This window comes from Diadema antillarum, unplaced genomic scaffold, assembly GCF_040938485.1.
Source record: "Diadema antillarum isolate AM-2024a unplaced genomic scaffold, OU_Dant_1.0 scf00000202, whole genome shotgun sequence".
Classification (NCBI taxonomy): domain Eukaryota; kingdom Metazoa; phylum Echinodermata; class Echinoidea; order Diadematoida; family Diadematidae; genus Diadema; species Diadema antillarum.
Window position 1 is genome coordinate 412,589 of NW_027271091.1, and position 26,028 is coordinate 438,616.

Consider the following 26,028-nt stretch of genomic DNA (forward strand, 5'->3'; position numbering starts at 1 on the left):
AAGGTCATTTCTGTATCATTTTCGGTGGACATAAAGTTCAGGTCACGTTCTATCTTTCTTTCTCTGATCCTAATTACCTAGGACGTCATCTAGGACGCGTAAGAGCGCGTCAAACTTTTAAAAGGCTCAAAACAACTTTCCAATGGGAAATCTCGAAGTTTCAGACAAATTTAAGCGTTTCAAACGATTTTGCGCGTGCGCGTCCGTCCGCGCGTTTTCGCGTGCACAGCGCGTCAGTAACATGAAAATGCACTTTTTTTGACTGATTTGGATTCCTGATACTTTGAGTAACAATATCCATTGATTTCTGATCGTTTCTGACAAATAACAAAGCATTGCACTTGCGTCAAAGTTCAAATTTCGCCTGCGCGTCTATGTGCAAATATAGTGAAAAAACATGTCTTTGTTTATTTCGCCATAGCTCTTTAAAACGTCTGGTTACCCTATGTTTTTATTGCATATTACAAAAGCATATAAATTGGACATAACGTTTCAAGTATCATTATTTCCATAAAACATTATGACGTCATCACATCGTCATCTGAAATCAAAAAAGTGGAATTAATTTTTTTAAGGTACTGTTTCTGAGATTCATTTGCTCGTATCTCTGTTGTTTAAGCTAAATATTATCCCAAATTCAGATATGTTGTACTTTGAACATTTGCCTTTCAAGTCCATGTCATAGTTTTGAAATTTGATGACGTCATCATGCTTTAAATTGTGTTTAAAGGTAAAGATGCAAAATCGTACAAGTTTACGTGTTATGTCTATGGGAGGTGATTTTTTTAGAAACCATGCATTGACTTGACAACGTTTAAGCACCTTTATCTCAGCTGATTTTGCTTCATTTCCTTTGAAACTTAAGTATGTTGTAGATGTGACAATAAGCTGCAGTAATCATGCATTTTATTCTTTGAAATCTCCTCATGAGGTTGACAATTTTGCAATTTAAAACTGAAAATGAGAATGGAATGCGGACCAAACGATTCCTGATTCATCTTTCACGTACATAAGTTTACGTTCCTCTAATTTTCTCGTCGAGACGTATGGCCGAGTGGTTAGAGGCGTCGTCTTAGAAACGTGAGGTTGCACACGTACGGGTTCGATCCTCACAAGAGCACGAAAGAATATAATTTTTATTTTTACTTTTTTTCTTCAATGGAGTACCACACCTTCGTCCATGTAGAAATCACGTTTGCATGTAAACACACCTATACGCACACACTCACACAGTATACCTTTGTTTTGCGTTGGAGACTGCATTACTTCGACTGCTGCAAAACTTTGCAGGCTGGGCTTTCAAACTGATATAGTATATTGTAATAAAATGAAATTTGTTCATATCAATTCAGTAACACAATGTAGTCGTGGTTACTTTGTGCTGATTTATACATGTAACAAGCTATACATTGTAAAAAAGGTATTCAGTCTTCTGTATTGATGATTATTTGTCAATTAGTGGTTTTTGTGGAGTTTCAGATAGTGATAAAAAGTATGGATGATAAGTGCAGCGATACTTCCTACAGTTAGTTCAAAGTTGTGTTACAGATGTTTGATACATACATTTAGCATTGTGTGTGTATATATACGTGTGTATACAGGTTGGCCATATGACACATTCTAGACAATTAATCTTAATTGATTAGCAAACGTTATCAGCTATGGAATTGAATATGGTACTAATGTATGATGTTAATGATTCTAATTAAACTGTGACGAGTTTAAAGGGATAGCATAACTGTGTGTAAAAATAAGGCAACTATAAGGAAATTTTAGGGCAATTTGATAACCATGCCTATAATAATTTCATACAGGTACTAATGCCTGCCTCATATTCGTGTGATAGATTGTCATGTCAATAGCAAACTGACAACGTACGATGAATGTGTTATACATTGAACAACTGTCTTTCAAGTCCATAACGTTCCTCATATTTTCCCGTCGAGACGTGTGGCCGAGTAGTTAAAGGCGACGTCTCAGAGACGTGAGGTTGCGGGTTCGAACCCCACAAGATCACGAAACAAAATACTTAGCTACTTTACTGTTTTTTTTCTTCAATTTTGTATTACATATTCGTCCATGTAGAAATCACGTTCGTATATAAACGCACCTATACACACACACAGACACACACACACGCCATATCCCTCTTTTTTTGTGTGTTGGAGACCACATTGCTTCGACTGCAGCAAATTTTGCAGGTTGACTTTGTCAAACCGATCATAGTATGTAATGACGACGACTGAGGTGTTGTACTTTGAACAATTGTCTTTCAAGACGATGTCATTGTTTTGTAATTTGATGACGTCATTACACTGAAAATTGTGATTAAAGGCAAGGTATCAAAACCAGCCGATTATAGGTTTTATGTCTGCGGGACGTATTTTTCCCAAGTTGCCAGAAATGGCATAGCGACCTCAGTCGTTACAAGGCCGCTTTTCCGTCTAGCAATGCAATACATGTTCACGCGGCCACGATTGTTGAGTGGGCATTGACTTTTTCCCCCTGTAATATCTATACATTTCTTTTTTGCCTTACCATTTCCGGGGATGTCCCGTGGCCGAGTGGTTAGAGAAACGGTTTTGCATGCACGCTCAATATAACTTCAAGGTGCCTATATCACATTCTTTTCTTTGTCGATCACAGATGACCGACACCTGATGACCCCAAGCGTATCACCTAACTCGTCAGCGTGACGAGTTTCATATCTCGTTCTTTTTTTTTTTGCAATGGTCAAATCCTTCTTTGTTGTGACTTTTGAGGTATCCAGCAAATATCTAATAAAGAAGTATATTTGTATTCTTATTGTATTTGTATGCATCCTTATAAGCACAGCCTTATATTCATTAACCCCTCTCACACTACTATGTTTTCCCTTATCATTGCTTAGATTGATGCGGCTCCTTTAGTGGCAGATCAAGCCAAAGAGCTACCGTCTCCACGGATTCTGAAGAGCCACTGCCTGACCGACTGGCTCCCCGCAGAAATCAGAACGGACGACCCCAAAGTGAAAGTCATCTACGTGGTGCGGAATCCCAAAGACACCGCTGCGTCCTACTACAACTTCTGTCAGTTCATTGGGCCGCTGCCTTCCTACGAGTCGTGGGATGTCTTCTTCGAGGAATTTCTCGCAGGGCGAGGTTAGATTCTGCTGATTATTACGTACGACGACGTACGTACGACGACGTACGTTCCGAGATGTCATGGATAGTCCACAGGGGGTTTACTATCAAATACCTCGGAGACAGCGGGTTAACACGTTCGGGAATCGTCTGCGTTAGACCTTTGTAATGTGTACCGTGTTGCTTATATAGCAGCTCGTAGCAAGCGAGAAATCCAGTGCAGTGGCGGATCCAGAGGGGGGGGGGGGGAGGGCAACCGGCGCACGCCCCCCTTTATTTTTCGTTAAAAACAGAAGAAATAAAAAGAAAAAATGAAATTAAACCCAGAAGTGGCACCAGAAATATTAGTCACGCCTCCCCCCCCCCTTTACAGAATTCCTGGATCCGCCCCTGCAGTGTTTGAATGCGTTAATGTAGCAATACATGATTACATACAAAGTGTGTGCGTATGTGCAAGGGGAGGGGTGAAACATTAGACATGTTGCAATTATTATGTCTTAAAGATTATTTGTGGTTTTCTTTGGTGCGCGTTAGGTCATGCCCGCAACACGTCACATGAACCAATACCGCGCTATTCATGTGTCCCATAGGTACCTTCTTCCGTTGTTTCCATCCTAAACTGATACTCTTGTGTCGTACAATTGTCACATGGCTTATGGTAATACGATCGGATTCACAAATACACTTCAAAAGCGAACATTTTCCACCAATGAATTAATAAGGATTTAAACCTCTCCTCAAAGGGTGAGGTTTTTTTCTGTTGTTTCCATATTCTTTTAATGTTTTGAAACCTTCTTGTGAAGGGATATATTATGCTGTTATACTTTATTACTATGATAACAACGTCTATACGTTTCAGCACCCCAGGGATCTTGGTTTGAAAACGTCTTGCCATGGTGGAGGAGACGTAATCATCCCAATGTTCTCTTTCTCAAGTATGAAGACATGAAGAAGGTATGTCTAACCTTAATCAATTTTCACTCTCGTTTTAAAGGTACTGAGTGTGGTTACAAATCCTTTTCTACATTAGAATTACAACTTGTAAAAGAAGATAGCATCACCTTTTCAAACAGAGGCTGCGGCGATAGCACAGATAGGACCAGACTTTATAGACCGCTTTTGAATTCTGTAGACAATAACAATTTTTCCTTCTTCTTTTGCATTATGTGTAATTATCTTTTTTTTTTCACTGTCAGTTATCCCATTTCTGAAGACGATGAATGTGATAATGAATTTCGAAAATTGTCACATTTTACTCATTATAAGATGGTATAAAATATAGCATGCTATAAAAACTCTTAGCGTGAAAATGTTCGCGCATCTTTGTGTAGGCTGATATTTAATTCACTCTGACGTAACAATTAATGTTAATGGTCATTGCAGAGAAAAGCAACTGCATATAAAACAAAACAAACAAATAAAATGATGGCTAAATCCCTATAAGCCTGTGCGGGAACTTTGTGAGTGCATATCTGGCTGAAAAAAAAGGAAATTATAGTATCTTTAACTCCGCCCTTGACGACTTGCTCCTGTTGCAGGATCTGCGTGCAGCAGTAAAACAGATAGCTCAGTTCATGGGCAAATCCTTCTCTGATGACGTCATAGACCGCATCGTTGAGGCCTCCACCTTTAGTGCGATGAAGAAGAATAAAAGTGCCAATCCAGACTCGGTCATAGCGAGTGTGAAGAACCTTACGAAGAAAGAGGAAATGAAGAAATCGGAAATGAAGAAGTCGGAAGGCTCTTTCATGAGGAAAGGTATTGTACTTGAACAGGGAGGGAGGGATGGATTGTCAGTGGATTTACGGAGAGAAGTGGCAGCAACTTATTTTGAAGACTTTTTCTTTTCTTTTCTTTTCTTTTCTTTTCTTTTCTTTTCCTTTCTTTTCTTTTCTTTTCTTTTCAGCCGATTTTGGGAGAGAAGAGTGGCAAAAAAAATGTAAAGGCCTTTGGTATTGTTTTGTGTGTTTTGTTTTAGTATTTTTTTTTTTGCATTGTTTTGCACTGGGTCAACCCCCACCTGCTTAGCAAAAAGCAGGATCCTCCAATGGTGGTGGGGGGGGGGTAGAAGAGACAACACTGGTGACGGCACTGTGTCTATACTCCCTTCACGGAAGAGTATTTTGTAATACATAGAAACACTGTATATGTCAGCCAACTGCAGGATTTCATGTTTTTGCTCCACAATTTATTTTGTTTTAATTATATTTTGCCAACGTCACAGATGGTTAAGACACACACACACACACACACACACACACACAAGCTCACACAAACATATGAATATATCTGTGTACACACACCATGTTTGTTCCGCTAATTGTCTGATACTTTCAAACAAACCAGGATCGTGGTCTTGTCCTCCGTTTAAAAGTAAATAATATTGGCCTACTATGTGTATTTAATGACATGGCAACATTAGATCTTACGTAGCTCATATGCACTCCCCTATAAAGAGCTTAAAGAACTCCGAATTATTTTCAGATTTTTTCAATTTCATTTGCATTTGCATCCATAGATCGGTTATACTGGGTAGAGAGTTACAAGATTTGAAGTGACTGAGATATTAGGAACAGGAACAATTTCAAAGTTCATAACAAAAATGCCACCGAACAAAGATGATGAATTAGGGCATCACATAAGAATGCAAGATTGTGTGCTCAGAGAAGCAAAACAAGAGAAGAAAACATGCATACATTCCACACAGTATCTACACCATATATTCTTGTTCAGTGTAATAGACCGTTTCTGGAATGTATTAGAAAAATGGATGTTTCTTTCCTTCACTTTAGTAAAGAAGCCTTATCCACTTGCTCCCTCCCGTTAAGTTCCATAGGCCTGAATTAAATCAGTTGTTAGGCCGGGCAAGTGTTGTGGATGTTAAGGGCATTAAGTAGGTTAATGCTAAGTGCGGGAGGAAAATATACTACAGGAAAGGGATCAGCTGCCCCTTATTTTCTACCGTTATACAAATATTTCATATGTAGTGGAAGCATCTGACGTTTGTGAAATGGTTGAATTAGAAAGAAGTTAGATTACAGATGTTTCCTTCCTTGGAGATGCAAGAATATGCGTCACTAACCACACTGCACACACTGTATCTCTCTCTTTTTTTCTTTTGTTTACTTCATGATTCTATAATCATCATAAAGTAATGATTCGAATTTTCCTTAGCCTTTTTTTACTCTCTCTCTCTCTCTAGGAGCCATTGGCGACTGGAAGAACTATTTTAGTGCTGAGCAGAACCGCCGATTTGACGAACTTTATGCGAAGGAGATGGCAGGATCAGGACTTGAACTCCAGTTTGAATAATTATGATAGATATAATTAATAATCATGATGATAATAACAACCCTGATAATTATATAGGAATCAAAACATAGAAAACACAGTGGAATTAATATATTTGGGCCAAGAAGACAAAGTCGATGTGAATTCTTGTCCCCACGATGGTATGTATTCCTTTTCTTCTCAAAATGTCATATTAAAATGTATGCATGTTACTATTAAACGCTGTTACCAATCAGCTGCCAATGTTTGGTTTGATCCTGTGTTTAAGCATTCCGCTCCCTCTGGTAAAGAGGCAAAACACTCTTTCCCTAGGGCAAGACATTTGAATGGAGGTCCCATGTGAGAGTTAGCCACAACTCGCGCACGTAAAAGATTCCACTTCATTCGTTCATCGCTAAGAGCAGGATGCTATAACCCGGTGAAGTGATCCCCCTACCCATACCCACACAAGATAACGGGCGAATGATGCCAACCCCTCATGGTTTGCCCAAGCTGACTAGCATTAGTCAGCAAACACACATTGCGCCATAAGCTTTAAAATGAATTTGATGTGATGAAATTGTAGCCAGCAAGGAGGATTAATATCCACAATTTCTCATTTAAACAACTTCTGTTAAAGGTTCAAAATATTATTTAAGTAACGCGTGGACTTGTCTCTGTAAGAAAAACAAAACAACAGAAACAAGTTAACTTTGAATACAGAAAACGTTTAGACCGGAGACGTAAAGATTATCATGATTGCTCATGTAATGATTGAAATATTCCTCTTGGAAATGTCAATTTACCGACAATACCTGATGTGTCGCTATACGTTATGAATTTCATAGAGCTGTCATTGTCTTATTCGTTTTCTTCATTGTGAATCCATTGCAACATGACAAAACTGGTAATGTTTGCATCACATTCCTTTTGGGAATATTTTTTCATTTCATTTCATTTCAATTTATTTTCATATTTCTCACATATATCACAATAAAGTATATAAATACGAAAATTATACAAAACATAATTCAGATGAGACTTCATCAGAATGTACAGAAGTTTGATTTGGTATAAACATGAGGTCTGTATGCATGCGAATTACACTGTGGTCATAATGCGAAAAAAAATATGATGGGGCCTGCGTAAAAGCATTAGCTTGTACAGCCGCAGGTCCCGTGAGTAATCAGATTATATTGTTGAGCTTGGTCTTGTTGAGCTTGGTCTTGTATAAAGAAGTGATATGTTCATAATGCATTACTTTCTTCTTTTTTTTTAAAGAAAAATCTTTTAATAGAAAGATTCGAAAAGATTAATTTAACAGACTTCCTGGTCTTTAGAATAACATTCAGTACATAACATATATTACTAGTGTACATCTTTTTTTAACAATGGATGATGTCTTTCCTGTCATTATTATAAAGTTGAGTGTGTCTTTTATGGTTATTACTCAAGAGTATATTTCTGCCGTGTATATTTTGCCATGTGGTGTCCATGCAAGGCACATCACGCGACGTTATCCAAATTAATATAACGCATGAAGAGATCCTTGTCATTTGATTGGTTGTTCGACATTGATCATTCGACCCATGTCACTATGACGTCATCATCCGTGCAATTGTAGTTCCATTTACCGTGCAATTTTGGATCCATACGATTAACTCCATTGCACGCTCGCTGACAGCCCGGCCGGAACACTAAGCATGTAAAACGCTTGAGTTTGCAATGTATGAGACTGCGCGCTAGCGTAAAGCGCTTAGTGAGCACTCTGGCGATCTCAATTCTCTCTTGTTTCGAAATTAATAAAACATCAAATGACAAGTATCTATTTTAGGCGTTATATAAAACAAATAATAAATGTTTTTCATTTGTGCGATGGACAGAACATTTTCATTCGGTGAAAGATGAAATGTTTGATCCATTCAACAAGGAGCAGCTGAGTGGAATAGATCATTACTAACTTTCACCTCATAAAATATTCTGTCCATTGCACTCATTAGCATTCATTATTTGTACACTATTGGAATCGTCAACTTCACGTTTTGTGTGAAATATGTCCTCCCATCCGTGAAGAGGAAAATTAGATGTATGACTGCAATGACTTCAAAGAGCTTTCAAATACGATTCAAGTGCGTTGAATAGAACATTTATTCTGCTTCATTCATTGTGTAATTCGTAATCAGTGAATAGAGACGCTAAACCATTGCCTCGACGTGAAAGTGAAACACACCACAATTAAACGAAATATCCGAATATCAAATTATAATGGTACATGTCATTTGCAAGTATTCCGCAACATATTACATGTATCTATATGAATGATTTATACATATATTTGTATCGTTGTATTCATATATAAGCAGCACGATCAGAAAACACTTCGTCTTATGACACTGCCATGAGGCACAACTGCCATCATTTGTAAATTCGACGGAAATTTATGGAAAGGAGGAATTCAACTTGACAGGTATTGGCATTTCCAGGACCGCAGACAGTTAATATGGCGACACTTTGTGCTGTTACTAACTAAAAAACGATGCCATCAAAAGAATTGAAAGAAGTCAGGTTAAATATTTCACGACGTGAGTCGTCAGAAGGAGTAGAAAGAAGAAATAATATTAGCGTTGACGATCTATACACTTGATAATAAGTGTACCGAAAAATGGAAAACTATATTGCTAATCAAGCGAATGAATCATTATGATTTACGGTTGAAAGAACTGTGCAATAAAGCAAGGTCATGCATTGCAACTAAGATTGACACGTCACAGGAAAGTGCCAACTTGTCATTGTATTTAGCCATTCGTTCCTTGTTAGAGAAAGACCCATGTAGACATATCACTTCTCAGTTTTTTGCTGCCTTGGCGTCTGCCTTCTCTTTCGACCTGAAAAATCCTTGGAGACCTGGCGGCCGCCCTTTCTCTCAAGCCGTGGCTGATCTTCCCGTGGTGCACGGCGACGTCGTTTGGCCTATGTATAATGAAAATTCAGAAAATAATTTATAAAACTGATTTCAAGGAATCAAAAATAAAACCTATCATCACACAGTGATATATCAAAGGCATTATGCACCATTGCAGATAAAATATAAAAAAAAAAAGCTTTAGTGCTTCAAAATAGTTCTAAAATGTGAGTTAAGGATAGAAACAGCCAAGGTATCGAATTTGAATCAGTATAGTCCATGTTTAATATTGTTACATTTACAAAATGTGAACAATAGTTATCATAGAGATGTTTCTAGATTAAACCGTCTACAGTTATGGTTTATTGAGAAAATTGCGATATCTCCTTTTCTTGAAGGCTTTATTGCGAAATTTTATTGTGCTGTGATGTTTTGTGATACAACTGACCTTCACATATGCATCAAATGTGGTATCTCGAACATTTTTTGAATCACTGCTCCCAGTGGTAGACATTCATTGGCAGTACTTTTTTTTTTAAAGTGACAACGTCCCTTAAGTTCGTGACGTATGGGATGCTTCGCATACATTTGTGTATTGGGTTAGTGGAGTTATTCGGGAAGATACCGGCACACTACACACCGATAGGTCTAGTTGTATTCGCAACCCGTCGCATTTGCTTTAATTCAATAGCAAAACGAACAGGTTCATTTGTCTCCTTTGAATACTTAATAAACAAAGCAAATTAATAATACAAAAAAACTTCAAGAAATGAACTAGCTCTTTCATAATTACTGCAGAGATCATTACATGTTTTTAGAATTGAAAAATCAAACTATAGCAGCAGAAGATGAGTCCCAGCAAGCTTTCAAGTCTACCTAATTACCAAATTTTCGAACAAATTAATGGTCACCCTGCATGTATAATGTTACATTTGTTATGAACTTTAGTGTGCTTATCAAGATTACTTCTGCACTTGTATGCAGCCAGGTTTACTCCATATTCATAACAATCTAGGAGTTAAGCAGTCAGTTCTGTACGATCCGCTCTGATAACTATACTACATGATTATTCTTGTTTCCATAATGACCTGGGTCTGACTGACTGCAGTTGTTAGCACATATGACAACTTTCATGGTTCTGTATAGGCTGTAATTATGTACAACGTACTGGTTTCATTGATCTCATACGCTTACCTTTGAATTTTCGGCAAGATCATTGAAGTTCTGAGTGGTACCTAATGCGGTGCAACGACGGTTCAGTGGAATTATTTTCATTTGTTGTTGATGAAAAAAATAATGAACGTAAATCAGAGCGTGAATCATAGCGTGAGAGAAATGAACGTTTATCATTATAACGCCATAATAAGGAAGGCATGAGAATTATTTGAATTAAATTGAATTGAATTGAATTCAATTCAATTCAATTGAGTCGGAAAACGGCAACACAATTTCGAAAATGGTGTATCATTATTCAATATGACAATTAATGGCATTGTTCTACCTACAAAACATTTTATTCATTGTGTAGGATTATGATATTGCCTGTCACTGTATAGTGTGCGAGATAAGGATACTCTAGATGGCAATGACTAAGATACAATTGAACACTGATAATAACTTTGGAATGATTACAAACAATTTCCGTTAATTCGATCATAGAAAACGTTTGAGGTGAATGTTGGGTGAAAGTTGCATACCGCGTGGTGGAAATGCATCATCTACCAACTGGCAGACATCATCAATGGACCCAACGTCGAAGATATACTGGACATTGGGACTGATAAGGTCTGCGTTCCCGTCATAGCCGAAGTACTTGATCAAGAGTTTGGCGAGGTTGTTGAAGAATGGCGAACACTTGCTCTCAGTGGTTGCAGTGTCAAGGGCGCCATCGACGAGAGCGCTCACAAGATCACGAAGCTGATAATCGTTAGATTTGGCCACAGCATCCGTGAGCTCTTGACAGAGAAAATGTGCATCGAATAGACCAGTCGTGTCAGCAATCAGATCGATCAAGTCAGAGAAGAAGTAGAAGTAGTCACGATAGAAGGAATAGTATCCTACATCGCTCTGAAACAGAGCATTGTAAATGTCGCTCCAGCTATTACAGATTTCGGCCCCACGAGGTGAAGCCAGCACCAGGAACTCCTCGGCGAATTTCTCGATTATAGTGGGTACTCTATCATCGCTGTTCAGGATTTGATTGAACGCATTGCACACGGAGGCCTGGTCGTAACTGGTGAGACCAAACATGTCACGTGCTACTTGATCGAGGAGGAGAAGTGGGTCGAGCGGCCTCAAGGCGTAGATTCCTGCAAGAGGGTCCGTGTAATACTGGTTATAGTCATAATACGCCTGCCTCTTCATACGTGCGGCATGTCCGTTTGTTACCAGGCTAAAAGCAGCATTGCAGATACCGATACCGTCTACAGGAGCATCGTTTTTCAAAGCCTCGATGACGGGATCACACAAGTTGCCCACGGCATCCGGGCCCAGCAACAGCGTCAGGCTTGGGCCTACATCGCGGCAGATCATGTTTAAGGAGACGAGGACGTTCTTCGCTCCCCAGACTTTCCCAGCGGTGGTAATGAGCCCCTGCGTTGTGAGACCGGGGAAGAGTTTGCCATTCTCTTCCAGGGGATATGTGAAACTCTGAAGTTCTGGTGCTAGGCGATTGAATTCACTCTGCCAGTCAACTTGAAAATCACCTGCAGCAAAGTGCACACAGTTAAGGGTTCAATAAGTGTGTATTCAAACATCAAAACAGAGCTTCGAATGTATCCAATGAGAAATGGTGTATTTATGGGTAGCGCAATTAATTTAGCGTGTCTTCGCGATGTGCAGTGGAGGCTGTCTGGAATGTTAGTGTCACAATTGGTTGGAGTTCAGTGAGCGCAAGCTGCACTATCGATTATCGGTTCAAATGTGTTTACACTGACCGAGCCTACATTATTTTCAATCATTCAGCACTGTTTACATTTGAGTAACTCGCAAGTGTGTACACTTATTCAGATGAAAATAGGTTACTTCTCTTCAGACTCGATAAGTTTAGCTTCGCAATCGTAAATCAAAATGAAGGTGCATAAAATGAAACTATGAAAAATAATGGAAACAATGTTGATTGATGATGCTGATATGTGGGTTATATTGCACATCAAAATTACTATCGAGTGCCAATCATAGTCAAATGTAATTCATATGCTCATTTTAAGTTGAGCAACCGCTTAAAGACTATTTTATTAATGCAAGAACGTTAACGGTTAATGAATTTAACAGAGCAATGCATTAAGTACGTTAACAGTTCAGTACCACTTTGCCCAAATTTTACTTAATTACTCTCGGTATAGGTGACAGTGTGATAAGAGAAATGGGAATAAGCTCAAAAAATGAATGACATTTTCACTCGAAGAAACTGTAATATAACGTGACTACCAAGCTCGAAAACCCACAAAAGGTTACTAATTAGGATTCTCAGTTATGTCATTTGGGTTAACTGACTCAAGTTTTGTAAGTTTGTTTTACCTGAATAATCGTTTCTCTACCTACATAGTTCATCTGCCATAATAACCGAAGAAATTGCATCGAGAAATTTCAGGGGAAATGGTAAAACGAATATGTTTGCTCATTTCTTTAGTGTCTAATATTGCTGAAAAGATTAATAATACACTGTGTTTCTCAAAAATACGTTGTCGGCTTCAAACAGGCACATATTGAAACTCGGTGAATACTTACATGATGAGCAGGACGCTGCACATGTTCCAAAGAACAAACCGAAAACAACTGCTGCCAACATCATGTTGAAAGCGCTCCTTTGCAACAAGATCTGCTGAAAATGCTGGTATTCCTTTCTGCTTTTCACTTTTATACGTAAAGACTTTTCTCCTCAAAATCTCACGCCATCTAATAATTATTAACCACGACATGGAAAATTGATAACTCGTACAAAGTAAAGAACCATTAAACAATGATAAGGCTTGACTCTTATCAATATTGCATCTAACTTGTTAATACGTGGCACCCGTTTTTCCATTTTGTAATCTTGGTGGAATAATTACATCATTTTTTGTTGAAATCAATGATTCAACACGTGCAGTGCGTGTAAACAAAGTCAAAAGACAATCATAGAACAACTGTTAATTTCAGAAAAAAATCAATCAAACAATATCATATTTCTGCCGTGTGCTACTGGAATACACGTCAGTCTAGACTATTTCAAAAGTTCATAATTAGAGTCATGAATGACGCCAGAAATGCTGCAAAATTCACATATCCACATCAACCCATAATTGTTTCAAGAGATTAAAGTTGTTGATTATACACCGAGTTGTGATTTTATTTCATCTCCAACAAATTACGGAAACAATGAAATGTTCGCGTATAATTCAGCACAACAATGAGATGAACATAATAACATGTTGATGGAACTGTGCCTCAGTAAAACTCATTGAAATCGGATGTTCTTAACGCACCGAAATAAATAATACAATGGATATCTGTGAATATGTCGGTGAATATGTTATGCATATTGATAATTATGCAGATGTTGTCACATATTTCATTCATACAGTGAAGTTGTGAGAGTCACGACAAGAATGAGAATGATAATGGATTTTCTTTTTTTTATGTACATTTTCTGTAGGATTGTGTAATTGGCAGATTTTTTTTTTGTATATAACCATAGGAATTTGTTACAAACATACTGGTTGAACAAATTAGCAGTCTCTTGGAGTGAAAAAAATGAGTGAATGACAAAAAAACCCCCACATTTCTCATACATTTCTCATACACGGATCATTCTCAATTTCGCTCTGAAATTAAATCAGACATACAAATATTTCGTTTCAGGAAGAAATGTATAGGCCTAAATTATTGTCGAACAGACTCTCCAGAGATTGAAGCCTTCACTACAATAATAATAATAATAATAATAATAATAATAATAATAATAATAATAATATATGGACTTATAAGGTGCGAAATCAATCTAATAATTAAATTTTCTAGGCGCAACAATGTGCAAAATAGGAATTACATACAGGTACATAAAAGAAAAAAAATTGAACCAGCTAGTATATGTAGGAAATATATGAAATGATGATAATCAATTATAGAAAGACAAATTAAACACAAATTATACTTTTTGAGATTATTCTTAAATACCTATATAATATTCGACACTCACTGAAACGAGACACGGTTGCACACACACGAACAAAAGGCTATCAAGCTTGAAGCAGAGCTCATTGATCATTATTCTGACACCAGTACCTATATGGAAGAAGTGCATAATTATGTTAGAAAACGAAATGCCCATCTTAAAATTTGACGATTAATGGCTATAAGTTTATTTTCATTTATGAATGTAATCACATGCAGTGTACCTGCGCGTCTAGCCAAAGATTGATTAGGATCTGTAGAAAGCGTATAGCATTACTTCAAATGGCAGCTGTACGGTGTAACACGGTTTAATTGATTTTCCCTCGTCTTTAATAACAAGAGTATAAGATTTCATCAGATCGTTTCCCTTGTAGAGGTGGGGGAGCCTTCAAAATGAAATACCTGATTACGTCGATGATTTGGAACTCATTAACGAACATAAGTATATGTACTCCCGAATATACAAAACGTGCAAATTTGCACTCGCACTATTAGCTGTCTGGTTTCCTTTTATCCTGACCGACGCCAGAAGGGGTTCAGACAAAAGGAAAAAAGCAGTCGATAATGTGAACGTAGTATTAGCCTGATACTGAAAATACAAGAAACTCGACGCAGGCATTATTAATGTAAAACCTGTATATTAGAGTAGAAACATTGATTAGCATTTTGATGACGTGACACAGTAGTGTTTAATGACGTGGCAAATCGTTCCTTCGTACTAAAAGCTCTCATTTCACAATCTATTTGATCCGTGTTGACTACAGGCCTAGACCTGTTCGGTTTGTTAATTTCTATTCCCGCCGCAACTGGGGACGGGTTTTCAGTATACACTGATACAGCAATGCACCTAACTCACAGCCCATTTTCTTCTCTTTTTAATGGAAGTCCCCCCCCCCCCCCCCCCCCCCCTCACAAACACACGTAATGGCCGACATGAGATAGTGTATAAAAACCGGATAGGCCTATAAACAAAGCTGGTTAATTTCACTACATTACACTACATTTCCACAGGTAAAGGCAATGATTTGTACCAATCAATCATTGCTTCACATTGCGAAAGAAATGGAAATCAAACCCAATGTCTGCCTACTAGATTTTATGTGAGATTGGTGATTAATTAATGGCAAAGAAAAATACAGCTGCAGTAATAAAAGCCAATTACTTTTAACGCGCACTTTGGTAAATTTCAAAATGTGAAACTTAACGAAGTGGGTTAGATGTCTCATTCACGAGTATATATTATGCAAATCAGTAAGATGCTTAAATTGCTATAAAATCTTATAGTATGCATTTAACTTCTTAGTTTGTAATTGTCACATTATGGGCTTAGTCGCATATGGCAGCACGTAAATTGTAGTGCAATAGCTTTGCAATGACAGCTGTGATATCATTTACGATAACTATTACAACGCTATTATATATTAAAAAATTAAATTGGCGCTCGATCATGATGATGGCCTTAAAGGGGCTGTACAGTACTGGTTGAGGTGGGGATTTGTGTCTTTTACATTCCTAAGTGAGATAATGAGAAACATCTCATGAAATATGAAAGAGCATGTAATTTTAAGAAGGATTCAACGTTTATTCGATGAAAATTGGTTTTCAAATGGCTGAGATATCCAAAAAAGTGATAATAATAAAAGACTACAGGCCACAACTTCATTAGGATCTCTTTGTTTCACCTTGTTTTTGGATATCTCGGCCACTTCAAAACCGATTTTTATCAAATAAACTTTTGATACCCTTTAGAATTGCATGCTCTTTGACATCTCATAGAGTGGTTTCTGAATATCTCGCAAAACGTTGAAAGCTAAATCCTCACCTCGACCAGAACTGTACACACCCTTTAACAGATGACGCAAAGGTTCAAATTTGGTAAATATTAAACATAATAGCTCTGCAACATTGTTTATAGATAATATGAAACGAAAGGATATGGGACAATGGCATATTTCATCAAATTTCTGCTGGTACTCACTGGTGTAAGATGGCACAGAGTATCTGGTTATTGTAGGCCATGTGCTTTAACTTACATGAAATCGCGTTCGTTAACTCACAACTTGTTCTCTTTCTCACATTTTTATAAACAGATCTTTCTTTTGAAATAGTGTAATAAGTCACATGTATCATAATATCATACTTTAATAGTACAAAGGATTGAAAAATAAATGTGTATGGTATCATGACGATGTGGTTCCAAAATGGATAACTGATGTGTATATTGTACCTGCTAGTCTAGGCAAATGTAGCACTCCGTTTGTGTGAAGAAAATCAAATGCGAGAATTTCACAGTAGAGATAAAGAGTTGCCAACAGGTTATTAACTGGTTATGTGCCACGTTCGCTCGCCTGACTCAATCGACGGAGTGTAAAGTTCGCAATATTTTGCTGAAACGTACAAACCCGCACAAAAAGATCGATAAATCGCCAAATGCCGCAGTACAATGAAAACTTCACTCTCGATTCCATTTCAGTCATATGTAGCTTGCATTGTGTGGTGATTGAATAACAACCTGTGATCCCTATTGGATTTGAGAATACATTCTCAGTTTCTGTCACTGTTTAACGCGCAAAAGTCATGCCTGGAAAATATACTAGCAAGTGATCATTTGAACGAAAAATGATTATAAATTTGTAATGAAATTTACAACATGGCAAATCTCAGCATTTTCTACACAACTTTACTAACAGCATGTCCAGCGTAACAAACATCTTTACAAAGTTACATGCATGTGAAAGACAGAATGTTTTCCCCAAAGCATGCCTTAGGTAGATGTAGTCTCATAATGTGGCACACAGGAGGTTTATATCGTGACGCATAAAGACTTCACGGCGCTTATGGAATGCTTATAAACTAAAGTCAAAGTCGAGACCGGATTCGGCAAGTTCCTTTTTGTAAAGTTCATCAAAACGGCAGCTCTGCTCGTCGCTGAAGTAGTTTTTCCAATCTGCAACAGCGCCTGGTAAGTGAGAACGGAAAGGTGATTATTGTAGTTTATAGTTTCGCCAGTAAACTAAATACAAAGAAAGAAATAAAACAAACCAGTAAAAAAGGAACATCAAAAATAGTCTGAGCCCCAAATTTTGACTATAAATTATTGAGATGATTTCAGTTAATCTAACAGAGATATTATGCATTGGGGCAAGCTCAAGGTTGAGAGGGGATGCGACGTAACAAGAACAAGAAAAGAGAACATAGAATTAAGGTTCGAGACATAAACAAAAATTACACGTTTGATAAATTTGAATCTTACGTACTAGACAGAGGGAAAGTTTCCCGAGGCAGTAATGAAAAGAAAAATATGAATCTCAACATTTTTTCCTGTTTGCCTTGACTCTATTCTATTCGGTGACTTAAATTTTGATTTTTACGTATTATTAACTTATTTCCTCAATACAATACAGTACAATACAATACAATACAATACAATACAATATAAAAATTACAATACAACAATCTTTAAAACATAAAGTTAGCTTATTTTCCTTAAATCAAGTTTTACAAACAAATTCAATCAATAAGTTCAATATGATGTAAAGCAAATCGTTCAATTTCCTCTTCTAAGACATGTTCCATGTTTCCTGCCTTCGATTTTATGGTTGGATTAGCATCATAAGGCAAGGCAAAATGCATAAAAGTTGTTGGCTTTTAAGTACAGTGTAGAAGTCTCAAGGAGGTAGGTCTAATGACAAGAGTCTCAATTTACCTTTCCGCATAAACGATCCACGTTCAATTGTTCTGCCAGCCTGCAAGTCCGGGTTTGAGCTCGGACTCTTCTTCATGGCGTCAAACGTGGATGCGGCGACGATTTGATCAATCACGTCAGATGGTAGGGACTTCCCCATGAATTGCATAATTTGCACCACGGCTGTGTGTAGATCCTTAAAAAGTCAGAGAATATGATAAGGGTATTAAAAGGTTCATAATACAACAGACAATCAAGTATGCAAAGTAAGAAACATACATCTCAGTCCACAAACCCTCAGGAGTCAATCATCCAATATCATTAAGCCGCACTTGAAGAAAGTCTTGGAAAATCAAAATCATCAAATCAAACTTGAAGGTATCCACACGTCGTACAGGCATGACAGGCATAATTCTACCCCAAATGTCTACGTGTTAATGGAATGAGATCCCTGATGTAGCAAATAATGGACGTTAACGCGGCGTAAAATCAGTGAAAATCCAAGCAGTGATTGCCTAAATTAAATCGCAATAAAATGAGAAAAAAGAAGAAGAGTCAACTCTTATATGAAATCATAAGGTAACAAGGAAGATGGGGTTTGGGGAGTTTTGACATTATTACATAACCTGTAAAATTTGTGTTAAAAATTTATAGTCTTTCTTTTTTGATAGAAATATGAGAACAGAATCATAATAATCAGAGACAAACATGACAGAGCAAGAGGGTAAGAGAGCAATGACCAAACTTACAGTCCTTAATTTAAGATGTTAGCCAATGCAATACCTTCTTCATGTCCTCGTACTTCAGGAAAAGCACGTTGGGATGGTTTCGTCTCTTCCACCAAGGGAGCACGTTTTCGAACCAAGACCCTTGCGGGGCTGCAGGAGTGAACGTTGTAATTAATGATTGTTAATAGTATATTTTCCATAAAGTAGAAAAATAGTTCACGTTGCAAATATATGTCAGTTAGAATTAAATCAGAAAAACAAAACTAAATGAAATTGAAATGTGGTCAATCATCATGGGTGTTTATGCTACTTACATAATAATTGATATCCCCGTCATCCAATTTGCATACTGTGTCAGTGTGTATTTTGAAAAGATATTACTTGTCCGTTAATATCATGTCGATATAGATTTATTTTGTTACATGTTTGTCACTTTTTTCGGATATGCTGGGTTGATTTAATCACCTTGATTACCTATTGCCGTTCATATACAACAGAACATATTTCTTCTTGTTGTGCTTGTGTGTGTGTGTGTGTGTGTGTGTGTGTGTGTGTGTGTGTGTGTGTGGTTGGGTGGAGGGTGTGTGGTAATAGAAAAATATTGCGTAGGAAGTGAGGAATGGTAGTTATTCACTCTTTGTCACCATGGAATGTGATAGAGTTATCCAAATACAGGTACCATCTAGACACTTAAATTTACACTAAGCCTTTTATTTTAGACTACATAAAAAAGTGCATGAGAAAAAAAAAATAGCTTCTGATGCTGCTCACCCCATATACTACCCCTCCACTAATCAATGTTTTCAGTCGAATATACATGCTTTGTCACACATTAGTCTTTAATCATGAATGAATGAAACGGTCCGAATCAAATACTTATGTAAATATTCGCATTCCTTGAGTTTTTTTTTTCATCTATTCAGTTGTGTCCATTATTCATCAGTTTTAACATGACAACAAAATTAATTGAATTTTAGGCCTATATTTTTTGTTAGTAGTTCATGGCGTTAAAATGTGATTCTGAATTTCCTGGAACTGTTTTTCATGCTCAATAAAAAGAATAATTATTTACATAGCACGGTTTGTCTTCGTTTTTCGTCTCTTTTTCTTTCTTTTTAAAGCTTCAGTGTATAAAGCAAAGCTGTGATGTCATATCATGGATCTGAACGGGCCTACCTCGCCCCTCGATGTATTCTTCGAAGAAAGTATCCCAGGAATCATAGGACGGCAACAGTGGTGAATAGTGACAGAAGTGAAAGTACGAGACAGCGACATCTTTCGGATTTCGCGCCACATAGATGACCTTGACCTTCGGATCATGTGACCGGATGTCAGGTGGCAGCCAGTTGAGCAGGCTGTGTGACTTCATAATTCTCGGGGAAGGCATGGAGGCAGCCATGTCTATGTACGTGGCAGCAGTGTCCACCTGATTTATGTGTATAGATGGTAAGTGATAATACAAACAGGAAAGAAAGTAATGTAAACGTTGGTATTTACGTTCTCAAAAGGTTCGAAATGCTAAAAAGTATAGCAAAGTTCAAGTTGTTGGTGAGTCAGGTCACAAATTGAGGATCTTAAACTTTGGAGGGAATAGGGAGTATCTAGCTGTCAATATTACTTTCGTTATTGATATGGACAGATGTCAGAATCTTGAATTGACCAGCATCGCAAGTTCAGCTGAGGCTTCACATAAAGATTGTAGACTGGAAGCTAGAATGTTTTCTAATACAAATAGTTTTGGTTGAGATGAGGTTTCAGGATTCAAACTTACTTTTTTGTGAGATATTGAGAAACCTCTTATGAAATATGAAAGAGCGTGTAATTCTGAGAGGGATTCAAGTTTATCTAATGAAATTGGTTTTGAAATGGCTGAGATATCGAAAATAAAGGGATCCTAATAAAAAGTGGGACCCAACTTTTATTAGGATCGCTTTGTTTCACTTTGTTTATGGATATCTCAGCCATTTTAAAACCAATTTTCATCAAATAAGCCCTGAATTCCTTTTAGAATTACATGCCATATAACATTTCATAAGTGATTTCTTGATATCTCATAAAAAGTTAAAAGCTCAATCCTCCCACCGTTTATTAGGATTACTTTGTTTCACTTTGTTTATGGATATCTCAGTCATTTCAAAACCAATTTTTATCAAATAAGTCCTGAATTCCTTTTAGAATTGTATGCCATATAACATTTCATAAGTGGTTTCTTGATATCTCTTAAAAAGTTAAAAGCTCAATCCTCCCACCGTTTATTAAGATCGCTTTGTATTGGATATCTCAGCCATTTCAAAACTAAGTTTCACTCAATAAACTTTGAATTCCTCTTAGAATTATATGCCCTTTCATATTTCATAAGAGGTTTCTCATTATCTGACACAAAGACTTGGACACCTGAATCCCCATCTCAACAAAGACTATATCATCCCTTTAGATAATGGGGGTTAGAGCAGAATAATCATCGACGTTCATGATCTTGATTGTTTATCTGTTAACCCTGTGGCCAGGCCGATAGGAGAGATACAAGAGCACGAATCGTGGCCTCATCAAATCTGCATTATTATAGACCCTAATGAGTGTAATGAACACCACAATTTGTGAGAGGGAAAAGTTTTTCAATAGCATCTTGAGCGTATACAGGCTTACATTGGTAAGGTTGAGGAAATCCACGCTGTCTAAAAACGGAACCAGCGTCATGATATGTTGGTCAGCCAGGAGGGACAAGTTACCATCGAAACGTATGAGGAGCGCCAGCTGTTGAATCCACGTGGTACCTGTTTAGAAATGATGTTGATGTGGCCACAATAATACAGATACATCCACGCACGTTTATAGTCCAAAGGATTAGCTAGAATTAGCTCGGACTGATTAACAGTCAGATCGAAATCATGTATGTTTGTTTTCAGTTATTAAAACAGGGTCACTCGAATCTTAAGGCGTCATAATTATAGTACAATGATATATGATTATTATGTATTTTCGTGCGGCTGATGATTCCATCTTCTTTTTTTTAAGTCATACTTATAAAACACTGGTGAATATACAATCACAATATAAGCAATTTCATGATATGGGTTGGGATACAATAATCCACGTTTCCTTTCCGAAGTTCAATATCTGATACTTTTAACCTTTTCATCGTGAGTGACGTTTGCTCTTTACTGTGATTGGTAAAGGAAATGTAAGAACTTAGTACTCCGCCTTTAAAAAGAAGGATCTAAAATTGATTGCGCTTTCAGTAATGATTGGAATCATTGAATAGCATCGTGCCTACCTGACTTTGGGTATGAAATCACAAATAGATCGTCCGGTCTCGTTTCGAAATGCTCTAGTTTCCTCATGCAACGTGTAGGCATAAAGTTGGGCATGATGACCCCTCTGTATTCGTAGCACGTCTTTCGGACACATTCGGGGACCTCGCTTGAAAATTCAGACGTGCCATCATTTTGGTGATCTGCGTTGGAATGAAAATCGAAATCCTCTTATGCAGAAACATGACAGACACGCGCACGCACACTACATTGGAAAAAAAAGTTGTTAGAATCATTTCATTTCACTTCATTTTATTCATTTTCATTTCCAACAAAGTCATTATCATGCAGTCACAACACAGCACAACCAGAACATGATTATAAATGAATGTGAATAATTCAAATACTTATACAACTGCAAGTAAATTTGCATTTACATGTAACTAAAGTAGCAAAATCTTAACTAAATTAAACCTGAATAAATCAATTATTTAGATCGGCAGGTTGTTGGAAATTGCTTTGTACGGGTAAAGAATTCACAATCTAAGTTCAACGCTGGAAAACACGATATGTACTTCAACAGTACTCGTCACTCGACCTGCATCTTAAAAGTTACCTGAATACGTTGACGTTGACATGCTCCAGTCAGTCAGTCCTCTAACTTGAAACAGAAATAACTGGACAATGATCCTCTCAGGATCAAGGAACAGCTTATCATGTGAAGAATGACGTTAGTCCACTATACCAGCAAGAACATTTTATGGACGTGACGCGTGTGTTAAACAAGACTCGAATGCTACACGTGATCACAACTACCTATACAAGGTTCCCAGTACAACAACGTATCACCTTGTGCATGCCTTCTGGTTTGACATTTGTGTGATCATTACGTAATCGCTTACCATACAGGTGGGTTGACGTGGAGGCCTACTTGCAAACAGACGCAGAAGAGGGCCTTTTTTTCATAAGCCATGCCGATCTTTTGGTAACCTAGCCGTATAGTAGTTTGTCGAATGCATAACTTTCAGCTTTCGTGATTCTTCGAAAGAATCGTGCAGAAAATCCCCTTCATGGTGTAGAGTACCAGCAAACAACAACGTGACGTGTAATACAATATCACGTAAAAGTCATGCGACTATTATGTTAAAAAAAAAATAGTTTTGGGTTTTTTTGCGCTAACAAAGCTTCTCCGAATGTTTAGGAAATTAAAAGAGTGTCCTCCGGATGATTTTCAGATTTTTACATTTGAACAACTGTAAATTAGTTATACTGAGTACAGAGTTTCAGAATTTGAGATAACTGGGATAAATAATGAGAATACTTTCAAAATTTAGAACGAATTGCAATGAAAAAGGATGATGACATGGCAGAGTCACCATAACAATGCATGAGTTGGGGCTCAAGGAAGCAGAACAAAAGAAGAAGACATGCATAGATTGTACACATGTGAACTCGCAAGCACGCAAGCAAGCAGTATTGTGATGAAATTACACTGCTACATTTCTGAAATATGTGAACCTGCTATGTCATCATCCTTGTTCAGTGTAATTTGTTCAAGGTTTTTCAAAGTATTGTTTCCCTGCTCAAGAACATTAATAAATTCCACAGATCTAAACATGGAGTTGTCGATTTATGTACTACATGATGTGAAATTATGCAAATCGTCTGGAATGTCCCTTTAAGTTCTTTCACTACAGTGTAGAGAAACAATTCAGGCGCCCCGCACGGCAATGTCAATTTCATATGTGTGTCCCATTACGTCGATTTGTCTGAAATGACCTCACGTGAAAATGAAACTCAAATTGGGTTATGTAAGTCTGACAAAGATGAAGATAGTGAATATTATACTCGTTTAACTTTTGGGCAAAATGGGTGATAAAACGCATGTCATGACGATCTCATGTGCTCACATATCTTGAAAGTGTTGCTATGACCATTTAATTTATTGTATGGTTTAAAAAAAATGTGCAAACAGTAATGTCTAATGAAAAGGGAACGTGAAAAATATGAAAATTGTTTTCAATCTTACTACTACAAAGGGATTAATAGACGTCTATCGTTCAGACAAGCATTAACTAGTCACTAATTCTAATACAAAGTGATATCACCATGATTCTGTTTTAAAGGATTCCACGCGCCTTAATCTTAATTGTGTAAAAGGATAAGCTGGCTTGATGATGCGAAATGATAGTGTCAGCATTGCAGGTGCTTAATGAAATAAAGTCCTCGATTTTATTTCACTTTTTACTCCTAAACCACCGTCAATATAAATCAAAAACATTATGACTTGTGGGTATCTGTTCATCCAGCTGCGAGGATCCTGTAACGTGCATAACATGTCATGGTTTGATGGATCTCCGGAATTGACATTATGTAATATGATAATTATGAAAGATAAAAGTAACACATGTTATACATACATAAATATGTTATCATCCTCTACAGTTAACTCTTTTGTCTAAATGCTGGTTCTAATTATCATTATTATTATTGTTCTTGTTGTTGATGTTACTATGATTACTCTAAAAACTATTATTATTGTTATTATCATTATTGTCATTATTATTATTATTATTATTATTATTATTATTATTATAATTATTATTATTATTATTACCATCATCATTTCAGGGACTCGATTGGACCTCGACGTCACCCTGCGATCCATCTGGCCCCCCCCCCCCCCTCCTTTTTTCTTTCTTTTTTTTTTTTTTTTTTTTGGTGCTTGTCTGCTCCTCCCCTATAGAGTACCTCGTCGAAATCTACATTATATTAAAAATCTTAATGTGCGCAATTGGAAATTTTAGATAGCGCCATCACACGATTGCTAGTCATTACGCTCGATTCCAAGAACGGAGGTTATCGGATGCTCGGTTGTCTCCAAATAATACCCCCATTCCACAGAGACTTTCTCTCATCGGTCCCTCATCGGAAGCAAAGTTAATCGCTTCTGGCCACCCATCGAAGTGTATCGGATTACAGTCTGATGAATCCGACTTGGCTGGTCAACTATTAGGTGAGTGTCAGACGTGTGGCGCGTGATATTCACCGGACCATCTTGCCCCATCGGATCACCGCCCGACATGTCTGACATTGTCCCGATAGTCGACCAACACATGTTGGATTCTTCGGACCGTGATTCGATACACATCGGTGGGTGGCCAGAAGTGATACTGTTGCCAATGAAATAGGGATTTTGAGGTCACTATCTTGTCAAAGAGAGTAATGTATACCTGTGAAAGAATTATAGGTCCTGAGTTTCTCATTTACGTTATCGGGAAATGTTCAACCGTACTTTACAAGGTACGAAAACAAAAGTATAGAAAAGTTCGCATGAAGTTGTGGTACGTTAGCAATGCATCTATGCTGTATGCGTCACAGTGAAGCACCAACTTTGACCAATGTGTTAGCTGAAGGAATGTGTACGATTTTTCAGTGTCCTTAAGAGCGTTAACTGTGTTATGCATTTAGGATGGTATCAGCTGGTTTGACATGGTTCAATGGAATTGTTATCATTAATCTATGTAATGCAATCTGTGTATGTTATTGCAAAGCCAGTGCGTGCTGTTATTGCTGAACTAGATTTCAAGGAACGTTATATCAACTTTTGTTATTCAAGTTATGCTCTCAGCCATTGACCTGTTATTGTGAATCTTTCTCCCTCTCTTTCTCTCTCTCTCTCTTTCTCTCTTGATGTCGCAGATGAAAAAAAAATATGATGATAGATGCCAAATACACATTATGTTTTCACAAATACACAAACAAAAATAGATGAACAGAGGAGAAACGAATAAACTTCGAGCATTAGAACTCGATGGTTAGAAAGTACACACATGCAAGTAGCAAAAATGGTTTCTTATTGCTGCTCACTGCCAAGACACTTTCTGTTTTAATAACATCTCATCGATTGTTAGTG

At 37.3% G+C, this 26,028-nt stretch overlaps 3 protein-coding genes across 3 annotated transcripts in view; 1 reads left to right on the forward strand and 2 right to left on the reverse strand.

The window, feature by feature from the left end:
* The window catches only part of LOC139723898 (uncharacterized), a 30,378-nt gene extending 22,756 nt beyond the window's left edge, over window positions 1-7,622 (forward strand). The window contains exons 11-14 of the mRNA XM_071635102.1: window positions 2,891-3,140; window positions 3,982-4,076; window positions 4,661-4,880; window positions 6,325-7,622. Of these exons, the coding sequence (XP_071491203.1) occupies window positions 2,891-3,140; window positions 3,982-4,076; window positions 4,661-4,880; window positions 6,325-6,434 (675 nt within the window). The 3' untranslated portion in view covers window positions 6,435-7,622. The remainder of the gene's footprint in view (window positions 1-2,890; window positions 3,141-3,981; window positions 4,077-4,660; window positions 4,881-6,324) is intronic.
* A 986-nt stretch (window positions 7,623-8,608) lies between these two features.
* Window positions 8,609-13,112, reverse strand: LOC139723924 (uncharacterized). Its single transcript, XM_071635127.1, has 4 exons — window positions 13,024-13,112; window positions 10,992-11,999; window positions 10,489-10,529; window positions 8,609-9,362 (listed from the first exon to the last, which is right to left on the reverse strand). Exons 1-4 carry the CDS (start codon window positions 13,085-13,087, stop codon window positions 9,231-9,233), a joined length of 1,245 nt encoding a protein of 414 aa, XP_071491228.1. The 5' UTR covers window positions 13,088-13,112; the 3' UTR covers window positions 8,609-9,230.
* A 4,182-nt stretch (window positions 13,113-17,294) lies between these two features.
* Window positions 17,295-25,206, reverse strand: LOC139723899 (sulfotransferase 1C2-like). The gene is made up of 7 exons (XM_071635103.1): window positions 25,110-25,206; window positions 22,136-22,315; window positions 21,508-21,635; window positions 20,038-20,287; window positions 18,917-19,011; window positions 18,155-18,329; window positions 17,295-17,407 (listed from the first exon to the last, which is right to left on the reverse strand). The coding sequence occupies exons 1-7, from the start codon at window positions 25,204-25,206 to the stop codon at window positions 17,295-17,297; spliced, it is 1,038 nt and encodes a 345-aa protein (XP_071491204.1).
* Window positions 25,207-26,028: the final 822 nt, after the last annotated feature.